Here is an 18,746-nt window from a genome sequence, read left to right on the forward strand (position 1 = left end):
CGGAGCAAAGTACAGAGAGAGCCTTGATGAAAACCTGCTCCAGAGCGCTCAGGACCTCAGACTGGGGCGAAGGTTCACCTTCCAACAAGACAACCACCCTAAGCACACAGCCAAGACAACGCAGGAGTGGCTTCGGGACAAGTGTCTGAATGTCCTTGAGTGGCCCAGCCAGAGCCCAGACTTGACCCCGATCAAACATCTCTGGAGAGACCTGAAAATAGCTGTGCAGCAACACTCCCCATCCAACCTGACAGAGCTTGAGAGGATCTGCAGAGAAGAATGGGAGAAACTCCCCAAATACACGTGTGCCAAGCTTACCCAAGAAGTCTCAATGCTGTAATCGCTGTCAAAGGTGTGTCGTGGAAATTCCAAATGTTGTGGAAATTATTTTACACAGGGACACTCAAAGTCAATCTTAAATTTATCATAGTTTATTTGTCAGCACGCTGGCGAGGTTCCAACCAACTCAATGCACCATAGTACACATATCAGTCAGAAGATCTGCTGGGGCAATCCCAGCAGTTGTCTTATATATGGCTATACACAGACAAGTTATATTTGCATGATTTAGCATAATTAATTAATCATTAGCGTTTTGTTTCATTCATGTGACCGACCAATACTGGTTCATAACATGTGACAGACCAATACCTCACGAGGCTTCTTCTCTCTAAGCTGAGACCTTGAAACCGAGATATCTTTCTCCTCACGTTCTCAAATCAAGGTCTGGGCGTACTGCCAAATTGCAGATACTGATAAGTGAGGATTCGTCCAATCAGTCACTTGCATGAACACAGAAATTGGTTATTAGAACAGCACATGAATAGAACATAGAAATGTATAGAATAGAAAACACCAACATTAACATTTCCATCACAGGTGCTTCAACAAAGTACTGAGTAAAGAGTCTGAATACTTATGTAAATGTGATATTTCAGGTGTTTTTTGTAATACATTTGCAAAAATTTCGAAAAACCTATTTTTGCTTTGTGATTATGGGGTATTGTGTGTAGATTGATGAGGGAAAAAAAGGTTTTTATAAATTTTAGAATAAGGCTGTAACTTAACAAAATGTGTAAAAAGTAAAGGGGTCTGAATACTTTCCGAGGGGAGTAGGGTGCCATTTGGGACACAGACCCAGTCATTACAGTGGAGATGATATCAAATCAAATTTTATTTGTCACATGCGCCGAATACAACCTTACCATTAAATGTTTACTTACAAGCCCTTAACCAACAATGCAGGTCAAGAAATGTAGTTAAGAAAATATTTACTAAATAAACTACAGTAAAAAATTAAATTACAAAGTAACACAATAAAATAACAATAACGAGGCTATATACATTTACATTTACGTCATTTAGCAGACGCTCTTATCCAGAGCGACTTACAGTTAGTGAGTGCATACATTATTTTTCATACTGGCCCCCCGTGGGAATCGAACCCACAACCCTGGCGTTGCAAACGCCATGCTCTACCAACTGAGCTACATCCCTGCCGGCCATTCCCTCCCCTACCCTGGACGACGCTGGGCCAATTGTGCGCTGCCCCATGGGTCTCCCGGTCGCGGCCGGCTACGACAGAGCCTGGATTCGAACCAGGATCTCTAGTGGCACAGACCACTGCGCCACCAGGAAATACAAATATACAAGGGGTACAGGTACCGAGTCGATGTGCGGGGGTACAAGTTAGTCGAGGTAATTTGTACATGTAGGTAGGGGTAAGTGTGACTATGCATAGGTAATAAACAGCGAGTAGCAGCAGTGTAAATACAAAGTGGGGGGTGTCAATGTAAATAGTCCAGGTGGCCATTTGATTAATCGTTCGGCGGTCTAATGGCTTGGGGGTAGAAGCTGTTAAGGAGCCTTTTGGACCTAGACTTGGTGCTCCGGTACCGCATGCCGTGCAGTAGCAGAGAGAACAGTCTGACTAACAGATCCTGTAAGAGAATAGGAGGTAAACACTGAGGACATTAGCTAGTGTTCATGATCAAGGGACAATCTGTGGTGGCTCCAGTTCTGGGGAGTTTGTCCGCTTTCAGAAGATCCTCTGAATCATTCCTGTGGTGGTGTAAAAAGGTTTTCAAAGAGACACTGTTTAACTCTCCACACCACACAATGCATCTGACTATGCTTTGGAGGGACAATTTGTTATTCATGGGATACATTTGCTTTTCTTTTTTTAAATATATATTCACCATTTTGTCAAAGGAGTTTGGAGCCCGCTAGAGTTAAATGTGATATGATGTGCCCTATCGATTTCAAAGAGTTTAAGATAAAAGTCCTCTTTGAAGAGGAGTTTTAAGGAAGAGGATAAATGGCCATACTGAAATGGTTCACCACTGTTTTATGCATTGCACTCAACAACAACCTCTATTGCATTTTTAAGCCCAGATTATTTAAATGGGGGAAACATGAGAGGACAGGCAAGGTAATTTAAATGCTGGAATCCTCTTCATGGGCATGTGTCCCAAATGGCACCCTATTCACTATATAGTGCACTACTTTTGACCTGGGCCAATAGGGCTCTGGTCAAAAGTAATGCATTATGTAGGGAATAGGGTGCCATTAGAGACTGAACCCTTAAAGAGAAGCCCGCTGGTTGTGTACTGTCTTCCTGCCTGTGTGATGGCCGGATGGAAGCCCTCCCTCCCTCCCCCCTCCCTCCCTCCCTCTCTCGCTCATCTCTCTCTCGCTCTCACTCTCGCTCTCGCTCTCTCTCTCGCTCTCTCTACCTCTCTCTCTCTCTCTCTCTCTCTCTCTCCCTCTACCTATCTCCCTCGCTCTCAACCACTCTCTCTCTCTCTCACTCCCTGTCGATTTCTCTGTCTTTGTTTTGCGGATCTCTCCAGCTTTTCTCTCTGGCAACCCGCTGTGCAATCAGACTGCCTGCTTTCTTCTCTCCCAAAGCCACAGAATACATTGAAATCATATGCTTCTGATCTGCAGGCACCATGGCTGTGTGAGGTTGAATTGAAGATGAGATAATAACATGAGAGATTTAGCTTGAGAGAGCCATTCCTTCTCACGTTTGCCATTCTTTTTGCCATTCCTTCTCATTTTGAGATTTATTTAAGATGTTTTCATATATGGGAAATAGTGGGGGGTCACATAATAACAACTTGTTTTATTTACACAAGATTCCGCTATACTAAAGATTGACTAAATACAGTATAATATATTATTTACTTATACAAATACAGATTTATCTAGATGTCTAAGGTACTTAACTATTATCTATGTATTGCAAAGGATTCTAGAAATGCTGGTATAGAGCAACTGCTTAAAAGGGGCAATCTGTGATTGGTACATTCATTTTTGGACCTTTAAATTAATGATATAGCCATTTATTTGTGAATAATGTAACTTATAAATGCCTCATGAGCTTAGTTCAACTCTTACCCCAAAATAACCCCAAATATAAGCTTGTTTGGCTGCTGTGTTGTTGTTTGAATCCCAGATTGCCCCTTTAAGTATTTTCATAAAAGTCAATAGAAGTGTTATGCATTAGCCCTCACGGTCACCATGATTACTATGGTAAACCACTCTCGCCATAATAAGAGTTCTGAGTTTTAGACATGTTAGATGGTGAAGGTGCTGGTGTCCTCGTCCTCCGAGACAGAGTGTGAGTGTGTTTGCCTGGCTGGGGTATGTGTATTTAGCGAGATCTCCAATGTCCGCTCCTCGTTGCCGTGGCGACCAACACACCACCTCCCCCCGAGGCGCTGTCCGAGGCACTTAGTGACCCTGATGACGTGTCCTCTGAAGGAGGAGCCTATAAAGGTGTAGAGTATTGGGTTGAAGCAGCAGTGTGTGAGCGCCAGGCTCTCCGTCACCTGGAGAGCCCGGTCCAGACCCTTACTGAGGTCACAGTCGGTCACCAGGCCGTAGATGACGTCCAGCGTCCGCCACAGCTTCACCAGGTTGTAGGGCAGCTGGGTGAGCAGGAACACCCCCACCACGGCCAGCAGCACCCGGACGGCCCGCCTCCTCCTTTCCCTGCACACCCCGGCTCCGACCCTAACCAGCGCCAGGCCCACCCAACAGTAAGACACCACCATGACCAGGAAGGGCAGCAGGAAGCTCAGCAGCACTTCCAGCAGCTCCAGGGCAGCCTTGGTCAGCCGAGCCATGCTGAGGGGATAGACGGCCATGCAGGCTAGACGATGAGACGTGGGCATCACCGTGGAGAACACCATGTCAGGCAGGCCCAGGCAAACTGCCATGGCCCACACCACGGCACACACTATTATCCACTGTCTCCTGGCCCGCGGGCCACTCGCGGCGAGGCCTCCAGCGTTGTGGGCCAGTGCACGGTAGCGGTCCACGCTAACGCAGGTTAGCAGCAGCATGCCACAGCTGAAGTTGGTGGCATAGAGGAAGGAGGTGAGCTTGCAGGCAGCCACGCCGATCCGCCAGCCGTGCACGGCGTCGGCAGCCCAGAAGGGCAGCGTGAAAAGAAGTAGTAAATCGGCCACGGCAAGATTCAGGATACACACGTCTGTCAGCGTCCGCAGTCGCCGCGGCGACGCATACACCACCACGACCAGAGCGTTGCCTGCCACACCCACCACCAGGGCCAAGGCGTAGACCACGGGCAGGAAGAGACGGCCGAAAGAACGCACCTCCGCTTTGTCGCATACCGAGTGGTAGTCATCGTGGTAGTCACTGTCGTTGGAGCTGGAGTTGTCATAGTCGTAGTCCTCTTCCTCCATCTGTTTTCTGAGAAATAAGGGACTAAAGGAACATGACATGTTAGGAATGACGTCAAGTCAGTTTAGTCTATGCTGCTGCATTGTATTAACTTAAAAGAGATCTGTTGACAAGATCAATTTTTTTGTTATAGACAAGGCTTGCTGGATAAAATGATGATTCTCTTTTCACATATTTTGGACAGAATGTATAAAATAATATGAAATATGTATTTTATCTGAAAACATCTATTAGGAAAGGAGAATGGCCATCCATCTGGAAGTTGTAATGCACTTAAAGCCAATAACAGCATGACGATCCAAGTTGTCAACAACTATAGGTTTTTGTTATCCTTCCCCCCCTCACTGCTTTTTGTCCCTCTTTCTGACCCGTAGGGGTTGTTGGGATGATGTGGGTAGATTTTGTGGCTAATGCTTGACAGGGTGAGGAGTGTGTGTGTGTGTTGGGGAGGACTGGCTCGTGGTAATGGTTGGAGCGGAATTAGTGGAATGGTATCAAATATCATGGAAACCATGTGCTTGATGCCATTTGATTTGCTCCGTTCCAGCCATTATTATGAGCCGTCCTCCTCTCAGCAGCCTCCACTGGTGTGCGTGTGTACGCATACCCGCATACGATAAGACAATAAGCTCCCTTTTGTTAAAAATCTCTCTAGCTTGATTTCTCTCACAAAACCTGTCAGTTGGAATCACTTGCACACAAGTACGCCCCACACAACAACAAAATTCCTTACCCTGTAAAATTCCTTTGACAAGGTGACTATTCATACCCCTTGACTTATTCAAAATGTTGTTGTTACAGCCTGAATAAAAAATGGATTATTATACCCCAAAATGACAATGTGAAAACATGTTTTTAGAAATACAGAAATATCTCACTTACATAAAGTATTCACACCCCTGAGTCAATACATGTTAGGATCACCTTTGGCAGCGATTAATGTCTATCTGGGTAAGTCTCTAAGAGCTTTGCACACCTGTATTGTAAAATATTTTCACATTATTCTTAAAAAGATTATTCAAGCTCTGTCAAGTTGGTTGTTGATCATTGCTAGACAGCCATTTTCAAGTCTTGCCATAGATTTTTTAAAGCCGATTTTAAGTCAAAGCTGTAACTTGCCACCCAGGAACATTCAATGTCGTCTTGATAAGCAACTCCAGTGTATATTTGGCCTTGTGTTTTATGTTATTGTCCTGCTGAATGGTATATTTGTTTCAGGGTGTCTGTTGGAAAGCAGACTGAACCAGGTTTACCTCTAGGATTTTGCCTATGCTTAGCTCTATTCCATTTCTTTTTATCCTAAAGAAACTCCCTGTGCGTGTGTACCCGCATGCATGCAGACAATAAGCTCCCTCTTGTTAGGAATCTCTCTAGCTTGACTTCTCTCACAAAACCTGTCAGTTGGAGTCACTTGCACCCTAGTACGCCCAACACAACAACAAAATTCCTTACCCTGTAAAATTATTTACCCCTGGACATAGTGACTATCCCAGAAAAATCTGACTAATCTTTAAACTCACTTTTTTATTTTTTTATTTTTTAGGGGGTAGATCAGCTTTAATATTGCAGATAGATTGTAACTTCCATCAACCCAGGGACTGCGGTTGAAAATTAGCCGGCTGGCGAAAACCGGCACTTTTACTGAAACATTGATTAATGTGCACTGTCCCTGTAAAAATAAACTCAAACTCAACTCAACTCAATGTAATTGTCTGTTGTTGTTTTATTTTCTCGCATATACAGTGGGGAGAACAAGTATTTGATACACTGCCGATTTTGCAGGTTTTCCTACTTACAAAGCATGTAGAGATCTGTAATTTTTATCATAGGTACACTTCAACTGTGAGATACAGAATCTAAAACAAAAATCCAGAAAATCACATTGTATGATTTTTAAGTGATTCATTTGCATTTTATTGCATGACATAAGTATTTGATACATCAGAAAAGCAGAACTTAATATTTGGTACAAAAACCTTTGTTTGCAATTACAGAGATCATACGTTTCCTGTAGGTCTTCACCAGGTTTGCACACACTGCAGCAGGGATTTTGGCCCACTCCTCCATACAGACCTTCTCCAGATCCTTCAGGTTTCGGGGCTGTCACTGGGCAATACAGACTTTCAGCTCCCTCCAAAGATTTTCTATTGGGTTCAGGTCTGGAGACTGGCTAGGCCACTCCAGGACCTTGAGATGCTTCTTACGGAGCCACTCCTTAGTTGCCCTGGCTGTGTGTTTTGGGTCGTTGTCATGCTGGAAGACCCAGCCACGACCCATCTTCAATGCTCTTACTGAGGGAAGGAGGTTGTTGGCCAAGATCTCGCGATACATGGCCCCATCCATCCTCCCCTCAATACGGTGCAGTCGTCCTGTCCCCTTTGCAGAAAAGCATCCCCAAAGAATGATGTTTCCACCTCCATGCTTCACGGTTGGGATGGTGTTTTTGGGGTTGTACTCATCCTTCTTCTTCCTCCAAACATGGCAAGTGGAGTTTAGACCAAAAAGCTCTATTTTTGTCTCATCAGACCACATGACTTTCTCCCATTCCTCCTCTGGATCATCCAGATGGTCATTGGCAAACTTCAGACGGGCCTGGACATGCGCTGGCTTGAGCAGGGGGACCTTGCGTGCGCTGCAGGATTTTTAATCCATGACGGGCGTAGTGTGTTACTAATGGTTTTCTTTGAGACTGTGGTCCCAGCTCTCTTCAGGTCATTGACCAGGTCCTGCCGTGTAGTTCTGGGCTGATCCCTCACCTTCCTCATGATCATTGATGCCCCATGAGGTGAGATCTTGCATGGAGCCCCAGACCGAAGGTGATTGACCGTCATCTTGAACTTTTCAATTTCTAATAATTGCGCCAACAGTTGTTGCCTTCTCACCAAGCTGCTTGCCTATTGTCTTGTAGCCCATCCCAGCCTTGTGCAGGTCTACAATTTTATCCCTGATGTCCTTACACAGCTCTCTGGTCTTGGCCATTGTGGAGAGGATGGAGCCTGTTTGATTGAGTGTGTGGACAGGTGTCTTTTATACAGGTAACAAGTTCAAACAGGTGCAGTTAATACAGGTATTGAGTGGAGAACAGGAGGGCTTCTTGAAGAAAAACTAACAGGTCTGTGAGAGCCAGAATTCTTACTGGTTGGTAGGTGATCAAATACTTATGTCATGCAATAAAATGTAAATTAATTACTTAACAATCATACAATGTGATTTTCTGGATTTTTGTTTTTGATTCTGTCTCTCACAGGTGAAGTGTACCTATGATAAAAAATGACAGACCTCTACATGCTTTGTAAGTTGGAAAACCTGCAAAATCGGCAGTGTATCAAATACTTGTTCTCCCCACTGTATGTATATATATATATATATATATATATATATATATATATATATATATATATATATATATATATACATACATACACATACACATACATATACAGTGGGGATAAAAAGTATTTTGTCAGCCACCAATTGTGCAAGTTCTCCCACTTAAAAAGATGAGAGAGGCCTGTAATTTTCATCATAGGTACACGTCATCTATGACAGACAAATTGAGAGAAAAAAATCCAGAAAATCACATTGTAGGATTTTTTATGAATTTATTTGCAAATTATGGTGGAAAATAAGTATTTGGTCACCTACAAACAAGCAAGATTTCTGGCTCTCACAGACCTGTAACTTCTTCTTTAAGAGGCTCCTCTGTCCTCCACTCGTTACCTGTATTAATGGCACCTGTTTGAACTTGTTATCAGTATAAAAGACACCTGTCCACAACCTCAAACAGTCACACTCCAAACTCCACTATGGCCAAGACCAAAGAGCTGTCAAAGGACACCAGAAACAAAATTGTAGACCTGCACCAGGCTGGGAAGACTGAATCTGCAATAGGTAAGCAGCTTGGTTTGAAGAAATCAACTGTGGGAGCAATTATTAGGAAATGGAAGACATACAAGACCACTGATAATCTCCCTCGATCTGGTGATCCACGCAAGATCTCACCCCCGTGGGTCAAAATGATCACAAGAACGGTGAGCAAAAATCCCAGAACCACACGGGGGGACCTAGTGAATGACCTGCAGAGAGCTGGGACCAAAGTAGCAAAGCCTACCATCAGTAACACACTACGCCGCCAGGGACTCAAATCCTGCAGTGCCAGACGTGTCCCCCTGCTTAAGCCAGTACATGTCCAGGCCCGTCTGAAGTTTGCTAGAGTGCATTTGGATGATCCAGAAGAGGATTGGGAGAATGTCATATGGTCAGATGAAACCAAAATATAACTTTTTGGTAAAAACTCAACTGGTCGTGTTTGGAGGACAAAGAATGCTGAGTTGCATCCAAAGAACACCATACCTACTGTGAAGCATGGGGGTGGAAACATCATGCTTTGGGGCTGTTTTTCTGCAAAGGGACCAGGACGACTGATCCGTGTAAAGGAAAGAATGAATGGGGCCATGTATCGTGAGATTTTGAGTGAAAACCTCCTTCCATCAGCAAGGGCATTGAAGATAAAACGTGGCTGGGTCTTTCAGCATGACAATGATCCCAAACACACCGCCCGGGCAACGAAGGAGTGGCTTCGTAAGAAGCATTTCAAGGTCCTGGAGTGGCCTAGCCAGTCTCCAGATCTCAACCCCATAGAAAATCTTTGGAGGGAGTTGAAATTCCGTGTTGCCCAGCGACAGCCCCAAAACATCACTGCTCTAGAGGAGATCTGCATGGAGGAATGGGCCAAAATACCAGCAACAGTGTGTGAAAACCTTGTGAAGACTTACAGAAAACTTTGACCTGTGTCATTGCCAACAAAGGGTATATAACAAAGTATTGAGAAACTTTTGTTATTGACCAAATACTTATTTTCCACCATAATTTGCAAATAAATTCATTAAAAAACCTACAATGTGATTTTCTGGAAAGATTTTTTTCAATTTGTCTGTCATAGTTGACGTGTACCTATGATGAAAATTACAGGCCTCTCTCATCTTTTTAAGTGGGAGAACTTGCACAATTGGTGGCTGACTAAATACTTTTTTCCCCCACTGTACATGTAATCTAAATAGCAAATGGGGGACACTTTTCCCATGGTTCATTTTCATGCCAGCCAGGTAGGCTGTACTCCTGCTGTAAAGCAAAGCAATATGCTTAATATTAGGAAAGTAGAGAAATAAATATAGTAGGCCTAGCCTATAGAAAGATGATGGGATCCTCGTCTTTGTAACTTTTTTTCTCACGCAATTGCATAGCCTATAGAAATATTGCGCAGCATGAGCTCATGGGCTCTCATGAAGTGTTTGATTAGATTTTCGATAACATTTGCATTTATGTCAGAGTGATTAGCGGGACAATAGAGTGCTGAGTACCGGGCTACTAGCAGGCTACTAATGACCATCAGCAGCATCAGAGCTTGGAGAAGCCTAATTACCGTGACTAAACGGTCACGTGGAATTTGACTGGGTCATGACTCGTGACCACCGGTGTGGCAGTAATAGGGTCACCGTAACAGCCCTAGTCAAGAGTTTTTCTACGAGCAGGTGTATGTGTGTGTGTTTGACTGCACAGGGCAGCATTTTGCTAGATACAGTATCACACATTTGTTTGCTATTCATGTGCTCTCTAACAGATAATCAAGACAGGTGAGGCATTTTCTCCTTTGCTGCCTGAGTTTAATAACATAGGTATTTAGGATGGCTTCCAGGTCTATTACGCTATCCATCAACGTGTTGCTGCTAGCGGGAGAGAGAAATGAGCAGTAGAGCTGCCAGTGTTTGTACAGAACATATGTTATCATGTCCAAATAGCTCAAATATTCAGCTGTCACAGCTGTTCTCTCCTACTTGTTGAGATCTCTGTCTGAGATTTATGGCCAAAAACACATTCATATTCCATCTCTGATTAACCATGAGATATTAAACCTCAAGGAGCATGTTGTGTCAAAAAGAAATATGAAAATATAAATATATTATAACAAAACCAGCTGAAACTAATGTGTTGGCTTAGATGTTCTGTCTGACTGAATATGCCATCATTTCAGAGAATTATCAGGTTAGGTTCAATCATAAACATACTACAGAACTTTGAACTTTGAACTTTAAAAGGCCTTACAATCACTGTTCAGACAATTGAACTTCTGAACAGTCATAGTTGGGGTTGCAAAGGGAGGGTATATTACTGGAACATTTCTAAGTGATAACTTTCAAGGAATATATAGAATTTTATCAGATGACATCTAGTGGCCTTTTTGGGTACTGTAATGATCTCTGGCCCTATGTGTGGCCCTATCACATGTAATATACAGTATATATACAAATTCGACAATTAAAAAATTAAAAATAGAATGACAACGCTGTAAAACATTATCCTAAATATAAACCATCAACTTAGTGAATACCATTGGTGTTATATATTTTTTTACACTTATTTATTTTACTATGTCTTTGTTGTAAATGTGTTGGGGCCAAACTGGTGGAAGTTGTGAAAAAATACAATAGTTGGAAGAGTTGCAGAGTTAATTGAAAATAATGCCATTGTTGATTAGATGCCTTTTTCATTAATTAGGTTATTTTCTCTTGAACCATATGGTATATCTACTAGAAACTCATGGACAATATGGACACATACACTGAGTATACCAAACATTAGGAAGACCTACCTAATATTGAGTTGTTGTTTTTTTGCCCTCAGAACAGCCTCAATTCATCAGTGCATGGACTCTACAAGGTGTGAAAGCGTTACACAGGGATGCTGGCCCATGTTGACTCCAGTTGTGTCAAGTTAGCTGGATGTCCTTTGGGTGGTGGACCATTCTGGATACACACAGGAAACTGTTGAGCGTGAAAAACCCACATGTGTTGTAGTTCTTGACACAAACTAGTGCGCCTGGCACCTACTACCATACCCCGTATAAACTCACTTAAATATTTTGTGTTGCCCATTCACTCTCTGAATGGCACACATACACAATCCATATCTCAGGACTTGAAAATCCTTCTTTAACCTGTCTCCTCCCCTTCATCTACACTGATTGAAGTGGATTTAACAAGTGACATCAATAAGGGATCATAGCTTTCACCTGGATTCACTTTACAAGTCCCGTGTAGCATGGCGCTTGCAACGCCAGGGTTGTGTGTTCGATTCCCACTGGGGGGCAGTATGAAAATGTTATGCACTCACTAACTGTAAGTCGCTCTGGACAAGAGCGTCTGCTAAATGACTAAAATGTAAAATGTCATGGAAAGAGCAGGTGTTCTTAATGTTTTGTACACTCAGTGTATATAACATTTTTATTCTATACATTAATAATTTTGTAAAAGTTATTTGAGTATATATTACCAAAGTTAACATAAATTGCCATTACAGAAGATTCTGGTAACTTTGGTAAACTACCGGTAGCTTTGCAACCCAAGTCATAGTCTTTCTATAAATGTAATTGCCCTCACTAGAATCATATACAGTAGGTAATTGAAAAAAACATGGAAGCAAAAGTAACATTATGTTTATCCTCACATAGCCTATGCATAAATACTTTTAACTACTTTCAAATAATACATTTTCAAATAAAAAATGTGCCCTTGAAAAAGTAAATAAAAGAGGTGATTGAGTCTTACCCTCAGTGTCTTCCTGTGGGAGATGTAGAGATGTTGAGGCAGTGTTATTCCAGAAGAGACATCCAGTGGTATGGTACTGCGCTCCTCATAGTTTTTGTCAGCCCGTTTGTAAATCCAATGCTCCACCTCCACTCCCTACAATGACCCGCAGTCTGGGAACACCTCTCACTGCTGCTGCACGCACGTCTGTGTGTGTGTGTGTGTGTGTGTGTGCGTGTGTGTGTGTGTGAGAGAGAGAGCTAAAGGCTCACTCTTCAGTCTTAGATAATAGAGCAGCACAAAAGTGCTCTAGTCTCTCCTGGAGGATGTGTGTGCGTGTGTATACACCATCATCGAGAGGGATGGTTACATTTTGACCTCAGTACTGGTCATTCTCCTGATGCGTAGCAGTGACACACGCACACAGCTGGCGGGGCTTTTTGGAGGTAATTGCAGATTAATTATATGCCAATTATAAAATGTTTGTTTTTGTGATTTAAAAATGGCTTTTAATTGCCTATTATTTACAGGAGAGTTAAGCTTTGTGACCTGTTGGCTGCTCTCCCCTCTCTTCACAGGATGGATATAAAATATGAGGTGAAAAAAGAACAACAAACATCAGAAAACCACATCTTGGTCTTATTAACTAAACCTCCGGGATTCGTTTTGGATCGGCAGTTAAAGACAACCAGGATCCCATTTATTGAGGTGCTGTGATTAGCTAATTTGTTCCTGTCCATAAAAAATGTTATTTTACACAACAAGAAGAAAAAACAGGTCCAATTCATGGTCTTCAGTTACAAAGTCTTGATCAAATGACGTTTCTCCACCCAACAGACCATTCGGTATACACTGAGTGTACAAAAACTTAGGAACACCTTCCTACTATTGAGTTGGACCCCCTTTTGCCCTCAGAACAGCCTTAATTAGTCGGGAATGGACTCTACAAGGTGTCGAAAGCGTTCCACAGGAATGTTGGCCCATGTTGACTCCAATGCTTCACACAGTTGTGTCAAGCTGGCTGGATGTCTGGGTGGTGGACCATTCTTGATACACATGGGAAACTGTTGAGCGTGAAAAACCCAGCAGCATTGCAGTTCTTGACACACTCAAACCGGTGCGTCTGGCACCTACTACCATATCCCATTCAAAGGCACTTGAATCTTTTGTCTTGCCCATTCACCCTCTGGATGGCACACATACACAATTCATGTTTCAATTGTCTCAAGGCTTAATAATCCTTCTTTAAACTGTCCCCTCCTCTTCATGTAGAACTGATTGAAGTGGATTTAATAAGTGACATCAATAAGGGATCATAACTTTCACCTGGATTCACTTGGTCAGTCTATGTCATGAACTGGTGAATCCAGGTTCCTAATGTTTTGTGCACTCATTGTATGATTAGTTATTATAGTTATTTGGGAATAGCTTACCCAAGGTTCTAGCTCTGATCCAGGGCGATACATGCGACTGGCTCAGCGGCAGCAAGCCGCATTTAACACCATGGACCAGAGCTAGTTCTACCCAAGTCCTGTTTAGCTCTCTCTCTGATCACACTTCTCCTAATTATGACATACATATTTAATAATGAAACTTGTAGTCAAAAATGTTTTTTTATTTTGTGTGTGTGTGTGGTGGGAACGGGCTTCCAGACATTCCATTCTCCTTCTCCCAGGGGACGTTCTGGTTTGTTTTCATTCTGGGCGCAGTGTGGGTATGTGAGGACTTGTTCGGGACATGCCAGTGGGGCTCACCCTCTGCTTTCCTCTGTCTTTACCAGTCGTTTTTACTGTTAATCACTTACACTATATATACAAAAGTATGTGGACACCCCTTCAAATTAGTGGATTCGGCTATTTCAGCCACACCCGTTGCTGACAGGTGTATAAAATCGAGCACACGGCCATGCAATCTCCACAGACAAACATTGGCAGTAGAATGGCCTTACTGAAGAGCTCAGTGACTTTCAACGTGGCACCGTCAGAGGATGCCACCTTTGCAACAAGTCAGTTCGTCAAATTTCTGCCCTGCTAGAGCTGCCCCGGTCAACTGTAAGTGCTGTTTTTGTGAAGTGGAAACATCTAGAGCAACAATGGCTTAGCCGCAAAGTGGTAGGCCACACAAGCTCACGGAACGGGACCGCCGAGTGCTGAAGCGCGTAGTGCATAAAAATCGTCTGTCCTTAGTTGCAACAGTCACTACCGAGTTCCAAACTGCCTCTGGAAGCAACGTCAGCACAATAACTGTTCGTCAGGAGCTTCATGAAATGGGTTTCCATTGCCACAAGCCTAGGATCACCATGTGCAATGCCAAGCGTCGGCTGGAGGGGTGTAAAGCTCGCCGCCATTGGACTCTGGAGCAGTGGAAATGCGTTCTCTGGAGTGATGAATCATGCTTCACCATCTGGCAGTCTGACGGATGAATCTGGGTTTGGCAAATGCCAGGAGAATGCTACCTCCCTGAATGCATAGTGCCAACTGTAAAGTTTGGTGGAAGAGGAATAATGGTCTGGGGCTGTTTTTCATGGTTTGGGCTAGGCCCCTTAGTTCCAGTGAAGGGAAATCTTAACGCTACAGCATACAATGACATTCTAGACGATTCTGTGCTTCCAACTTTGTGGCAACAGTTTGGGGAAGACCCTCTCCTGTTTTAGCATGACAATGCCCCCGTGCACAAAGCGAGGTCCATACAGAAATGGTTTGTCGGTGTGGAAGAACTTGACTGGCCTGCACAGAGCCCTGACCTCAACCCCATTGATCTCGACAAGCCATTTCTGTATGGACCTCGCTTTGTGCACGGAGGCATTGGGATGAATTGGAACGCTGACTGCCAGCCAGGCCTAATCGCCCAACATCAGTGCCCGACCTCACTAATGCTCTTGTGGCTGAATGGAAGCAATTCCCCACAGCAATGTTCCAACATCTAGTGGAAAGCCTTCCCAGAAGAGTGGAAGCTGTTATTGCAGCAAAGGGGGGACCAACTCCATATTAATGCCCATGATTTTGGAATCAGATATTCGACGAGCAGGTGTCCATATACTTTTGGTCATGTAGTGTATGTTAGTCTGTCAGACACACACACACACACACATCACAAAACATACCCCAGGCTTCCCCTGGGTAAATAACACGCTTACCTAGACACAAGGAGAACCTCAGGATTGGGTGGAGACCAGGTGTGTGTTTGAATGTTCATAGTTACAATTTAGTGTGGACATAAAAGTGTGGAAGGTATTTTCTAAGTATCTTTCCAGCACAAGGGAATTTTTCTGTGTGTGTGGCGTGTGTGTGTGTGCGCGTGTGTGTGCGCGCGTGTGTGTGTGTGTGTGTGATACTCTCCACACAACACAGTTCACACTGTAGAATCACATCATGCTTGCTTCGGCCACAGGACTTAATTCATTGGAGTTTTTGGTCTGCAGTTGTATGATCGTGTAATAATCTGGTGTCCATATGTCTGTGACTCCACGTCCTTCCCCGGGGGACAGGGTATGGTCACCAGAGCAGGACAGTAAACAGGAAACCAGGCTTTGGGTCACCTCCTCGCCTCTTCCCCCCTCGCCCCATGGACACTGCTGGACCTTTGCATTCCAGAGTGTACCCACACCCCACCCCACTCCAGCGTCACCCTACACCGAACTCATTTCAAAGCATCTTTTCAAGATGGCAGCAACCATGTCTTTTTTTCTCTGATCAATGTTTGTAGATGAAAAGCTTTTCGTGGATTTTTGTCTCCAATTAGCTTTGTTTCATCTGGCTATGAACACATTGGACAATAGTGGAATATAGTATACAGAGTTTGTAAGGAGACTTGGATACACCTGGGCACCGTACTTATCTGAGCATACACTGCTTTCATCCTTCCACTTGACATTGTGCCTTGGATGTTTTTGGACTACTGCCAAACTTGAACTCCACTTGGTTTAGCCTACTTGGATTTACTGTTTTTGACTCTGCTGCGGCCCAGTGTAGCGCTTGCCTCCCTCCCAGCTTCCCTGTACTGGAAACTACATCCCCTCCAGGGTGCTTCTCTCCTGGCTATCATACTGGTAACACGGTCTCCATTGCGTTGCTGTTTTGATGGGCCCCAGCATTTAAACACATTGAGTAAGTCACCGCTCTCTCCTTACTGTTGTTATGCTGGCTAGTTTTGTGCCTTGGTTTTGTCTATTGTGGGTCCTAGTGTTGGCTTGTTTCTAGTCTATGGTTGGGTTCTGGCTTGCTGCCTATAACTGTAGTGATCCTATACATTGAATCACACAGTTTAACTAACTATCACACTGTGTGGATTGATTGACTTTTAGCTGATTCCTCGCCAACCTATTTTATTTTTGTGGATTTTAACAGACTTTTTCCAAAATGTTGTCTACCACTTTCCGCCTTATGGGGGAAACTGACTTTTTCCAGATTGACGGCTACCACCTTCAGGGACTATGGTGATCGTTTCATCCCATGTAGGAGCTGCACCTATTTTGCACAGTTCCAGGATAATATTGACCGGCCAAATTTCCAATGTGGAAACTGTCAGCTGAGGAATCTCTGAGTTGGACATCCAGAGTAAGCAAATTGAGATATTGCAGCGTATCCTGGATATGATTTAGCTTTGAGCCTTCTTGCAGATGTCTTCAATACTATTCTGGATAATGTAAAGGCCTGGGCATAGCACTATTACAGCAACCATTTTAGTTGTTAATGATCTTGTCAATGCTTTAGACCAGGGGTGTCAAACTCATTTTAGCTCAGGGGCCACATGGAGGAAAATCTATTCCCAAGTGGGCCGGACCGGAAAAATCATGGTATATATAACTTAAAAACAACAACTTCAGATTGTTTTCTTTGTTTTAATACGATCAACATACAACATAAAGCTGGAGCCTGAGGACAGTGTGTCCAAAATAGTACAAGCACAACATCACTATTAATCATAAAACACGTCAAGTTTATTTGAAAATTCTAAAGAAAAAAGAACACACAAACACACAATGCCTCAGTGATTAACAGAACTGTTTCACAGATCACAGAACTATATCAGGTGTCATTTCTCAGGCAGAAATGTAGATAAAAATAATGAAATCCTGTTCCCCAAACAAGTGCAAGAACCACAGAGTCAATAATAGGTTAAATATACAAATAAAATAAAATCAATTAAAAACAATAGCACATCAACATAAAAACATATAAACATAAATCTGAAAGCGTTGCTCAAACTCCCGTAACAGTCCAGCTATTTTATCTTTGAACCGCTTCATGTCTGCCACATGTTGGGTCGCGCACACATTTTTCAGACAGGGGAAGTGAGCTGCATCACCACCGGCAAGTTGCGTCTCCCACAATGACAGCTTCAACTTGAAAGAACGTATGCTGTCATAATACTGCGTGACAACTTTGTTGCGCCCTTGCAGCTGTTTGTTCAAGTTATTCAGGTGCTCTGTAACATCCACCATAAATGCAAGGTCCGGCATCCATTCTGCGGAATGAAATTCTAACACTGGTTTGCCCTTTTCTTCCATGAACTGTTCAATTTCTTCTCGTAAATCAAAGAAACGCCTCAGCACAGCACCTCGGCTTAACCATCTTACCTCAGTGTGGTATGGCAGGCCATAGATGTGGTCTTTCTCTCTGAGAAGGCTGTCAAACTGACGGTGATTCAGGCTTCTGGATCGGATGAAATTAACAGTTTGGATGACCACCTTCATGACGTTATCCATCTTTAATGACTTGCAACACAAAGCCTCCTGGTGCAAAATACAGTGAAAAGTCAAAGAATCACGTCCTCCATTTGCAGATTGCACTTTCTCTCTGAACTTTGTCACAACGCCTGCTTTTTTTCCCGATCATTGAGGGCGCACCATCTGTAGCCAGGCTGACAGCGCGGGACCAGTCCACTCCGACCCTGTCCAGCGCGCCGGCGAGCGCGGTAAAAATATCAGCTGCTGTCGTTGTATCTGTCATCGGCACCAACTCCACGAACTCCTCGGTGACGGTCAATGTGTCATCAACTCCGCGGATGAAAAAATGGCCAGTTGTGCAACATCTGTAATGTCCGTGCTTTCATCAATTGCAACCGAAAACGCAATAAATGACTTTACTTTTTGCTTCAACTGGCTGTCCAAATCCACTGAAAGATCGGAAATCCTGTCTGCAACTGTGTTTCTTGTCAGGCTGATATTTGCAAAAGCCTGCCGCTTTTCAGGGCACACAATCTCCGCTGCCTTCATCATGCATGTTTTTACAAATTCACCCTCACTAAATGGTTTTGAAGCCACTGCGATTTCATTAGCAATGAGGTAGCTAGCTTTCACTGCAGCGTCACTGATGTCTCGGCTGTGAGTAAACACAGACTGCTGTTTCTTCAGACCCGCCAACAGTTCATTCACCTTCGCTCATCTCCGCTGTCCTTGAAAGTTGTCATATTTGTCGGCATGAAGACTCACATAGTGGCGACGAAGGT

General features: G+C 43.5%; 2 protein-coding genes across 3 annotated transcripts in view; one reads left to right on the top strand and one right to left on the bottom strand.

The window, feature by feature from the left end:
- LOC121550003 (acyl-CoA dehydrogenase family member 11) overlaps positions 1-18,746 on the top strand; it is a 99,327-nt gene that overhangs the window by 56,199 nt on the left and 24,382 nt on the right. The window lies entirely within an intron of this gene.
- LOC121550005 (atypical chemokine receptor 4-like) lies at positions 2,754-12,408 on the bottom strand. The gene is made up of 2 exons (XM_041862054.1): positions 12,318-12,408; positions 2,754-4,737 (listed from the first exon to the last, which is right to left on the bottom strand). Exon 2 carries the CDS (start codon positions 4,713-4,715, stop codon positions 3,582-3,584), a length of 1,134 nt encoding a protein of 377 aa, XP_041717988.1. The 5' UTR covers positions 4,716-4,737; positions 12,318-12,408; the 3' UTR covers positions 2,754-3,581.

The sequence above is a fragment of the Coregonus clupeaformis genome, chromosome 34 (genome assembly GCF_020615455.1).
Source record: "Coregonus clupeaformis isolate EN_2021a chromosome 34, ASM2061545v1, whole genome shotgun sequence".
NCBI lineage: Eukaryota > Metazoa > Chordata > Actinopteri > Salmoniformes > Salmonidae > Coregonus > Coregonus clupeaformis.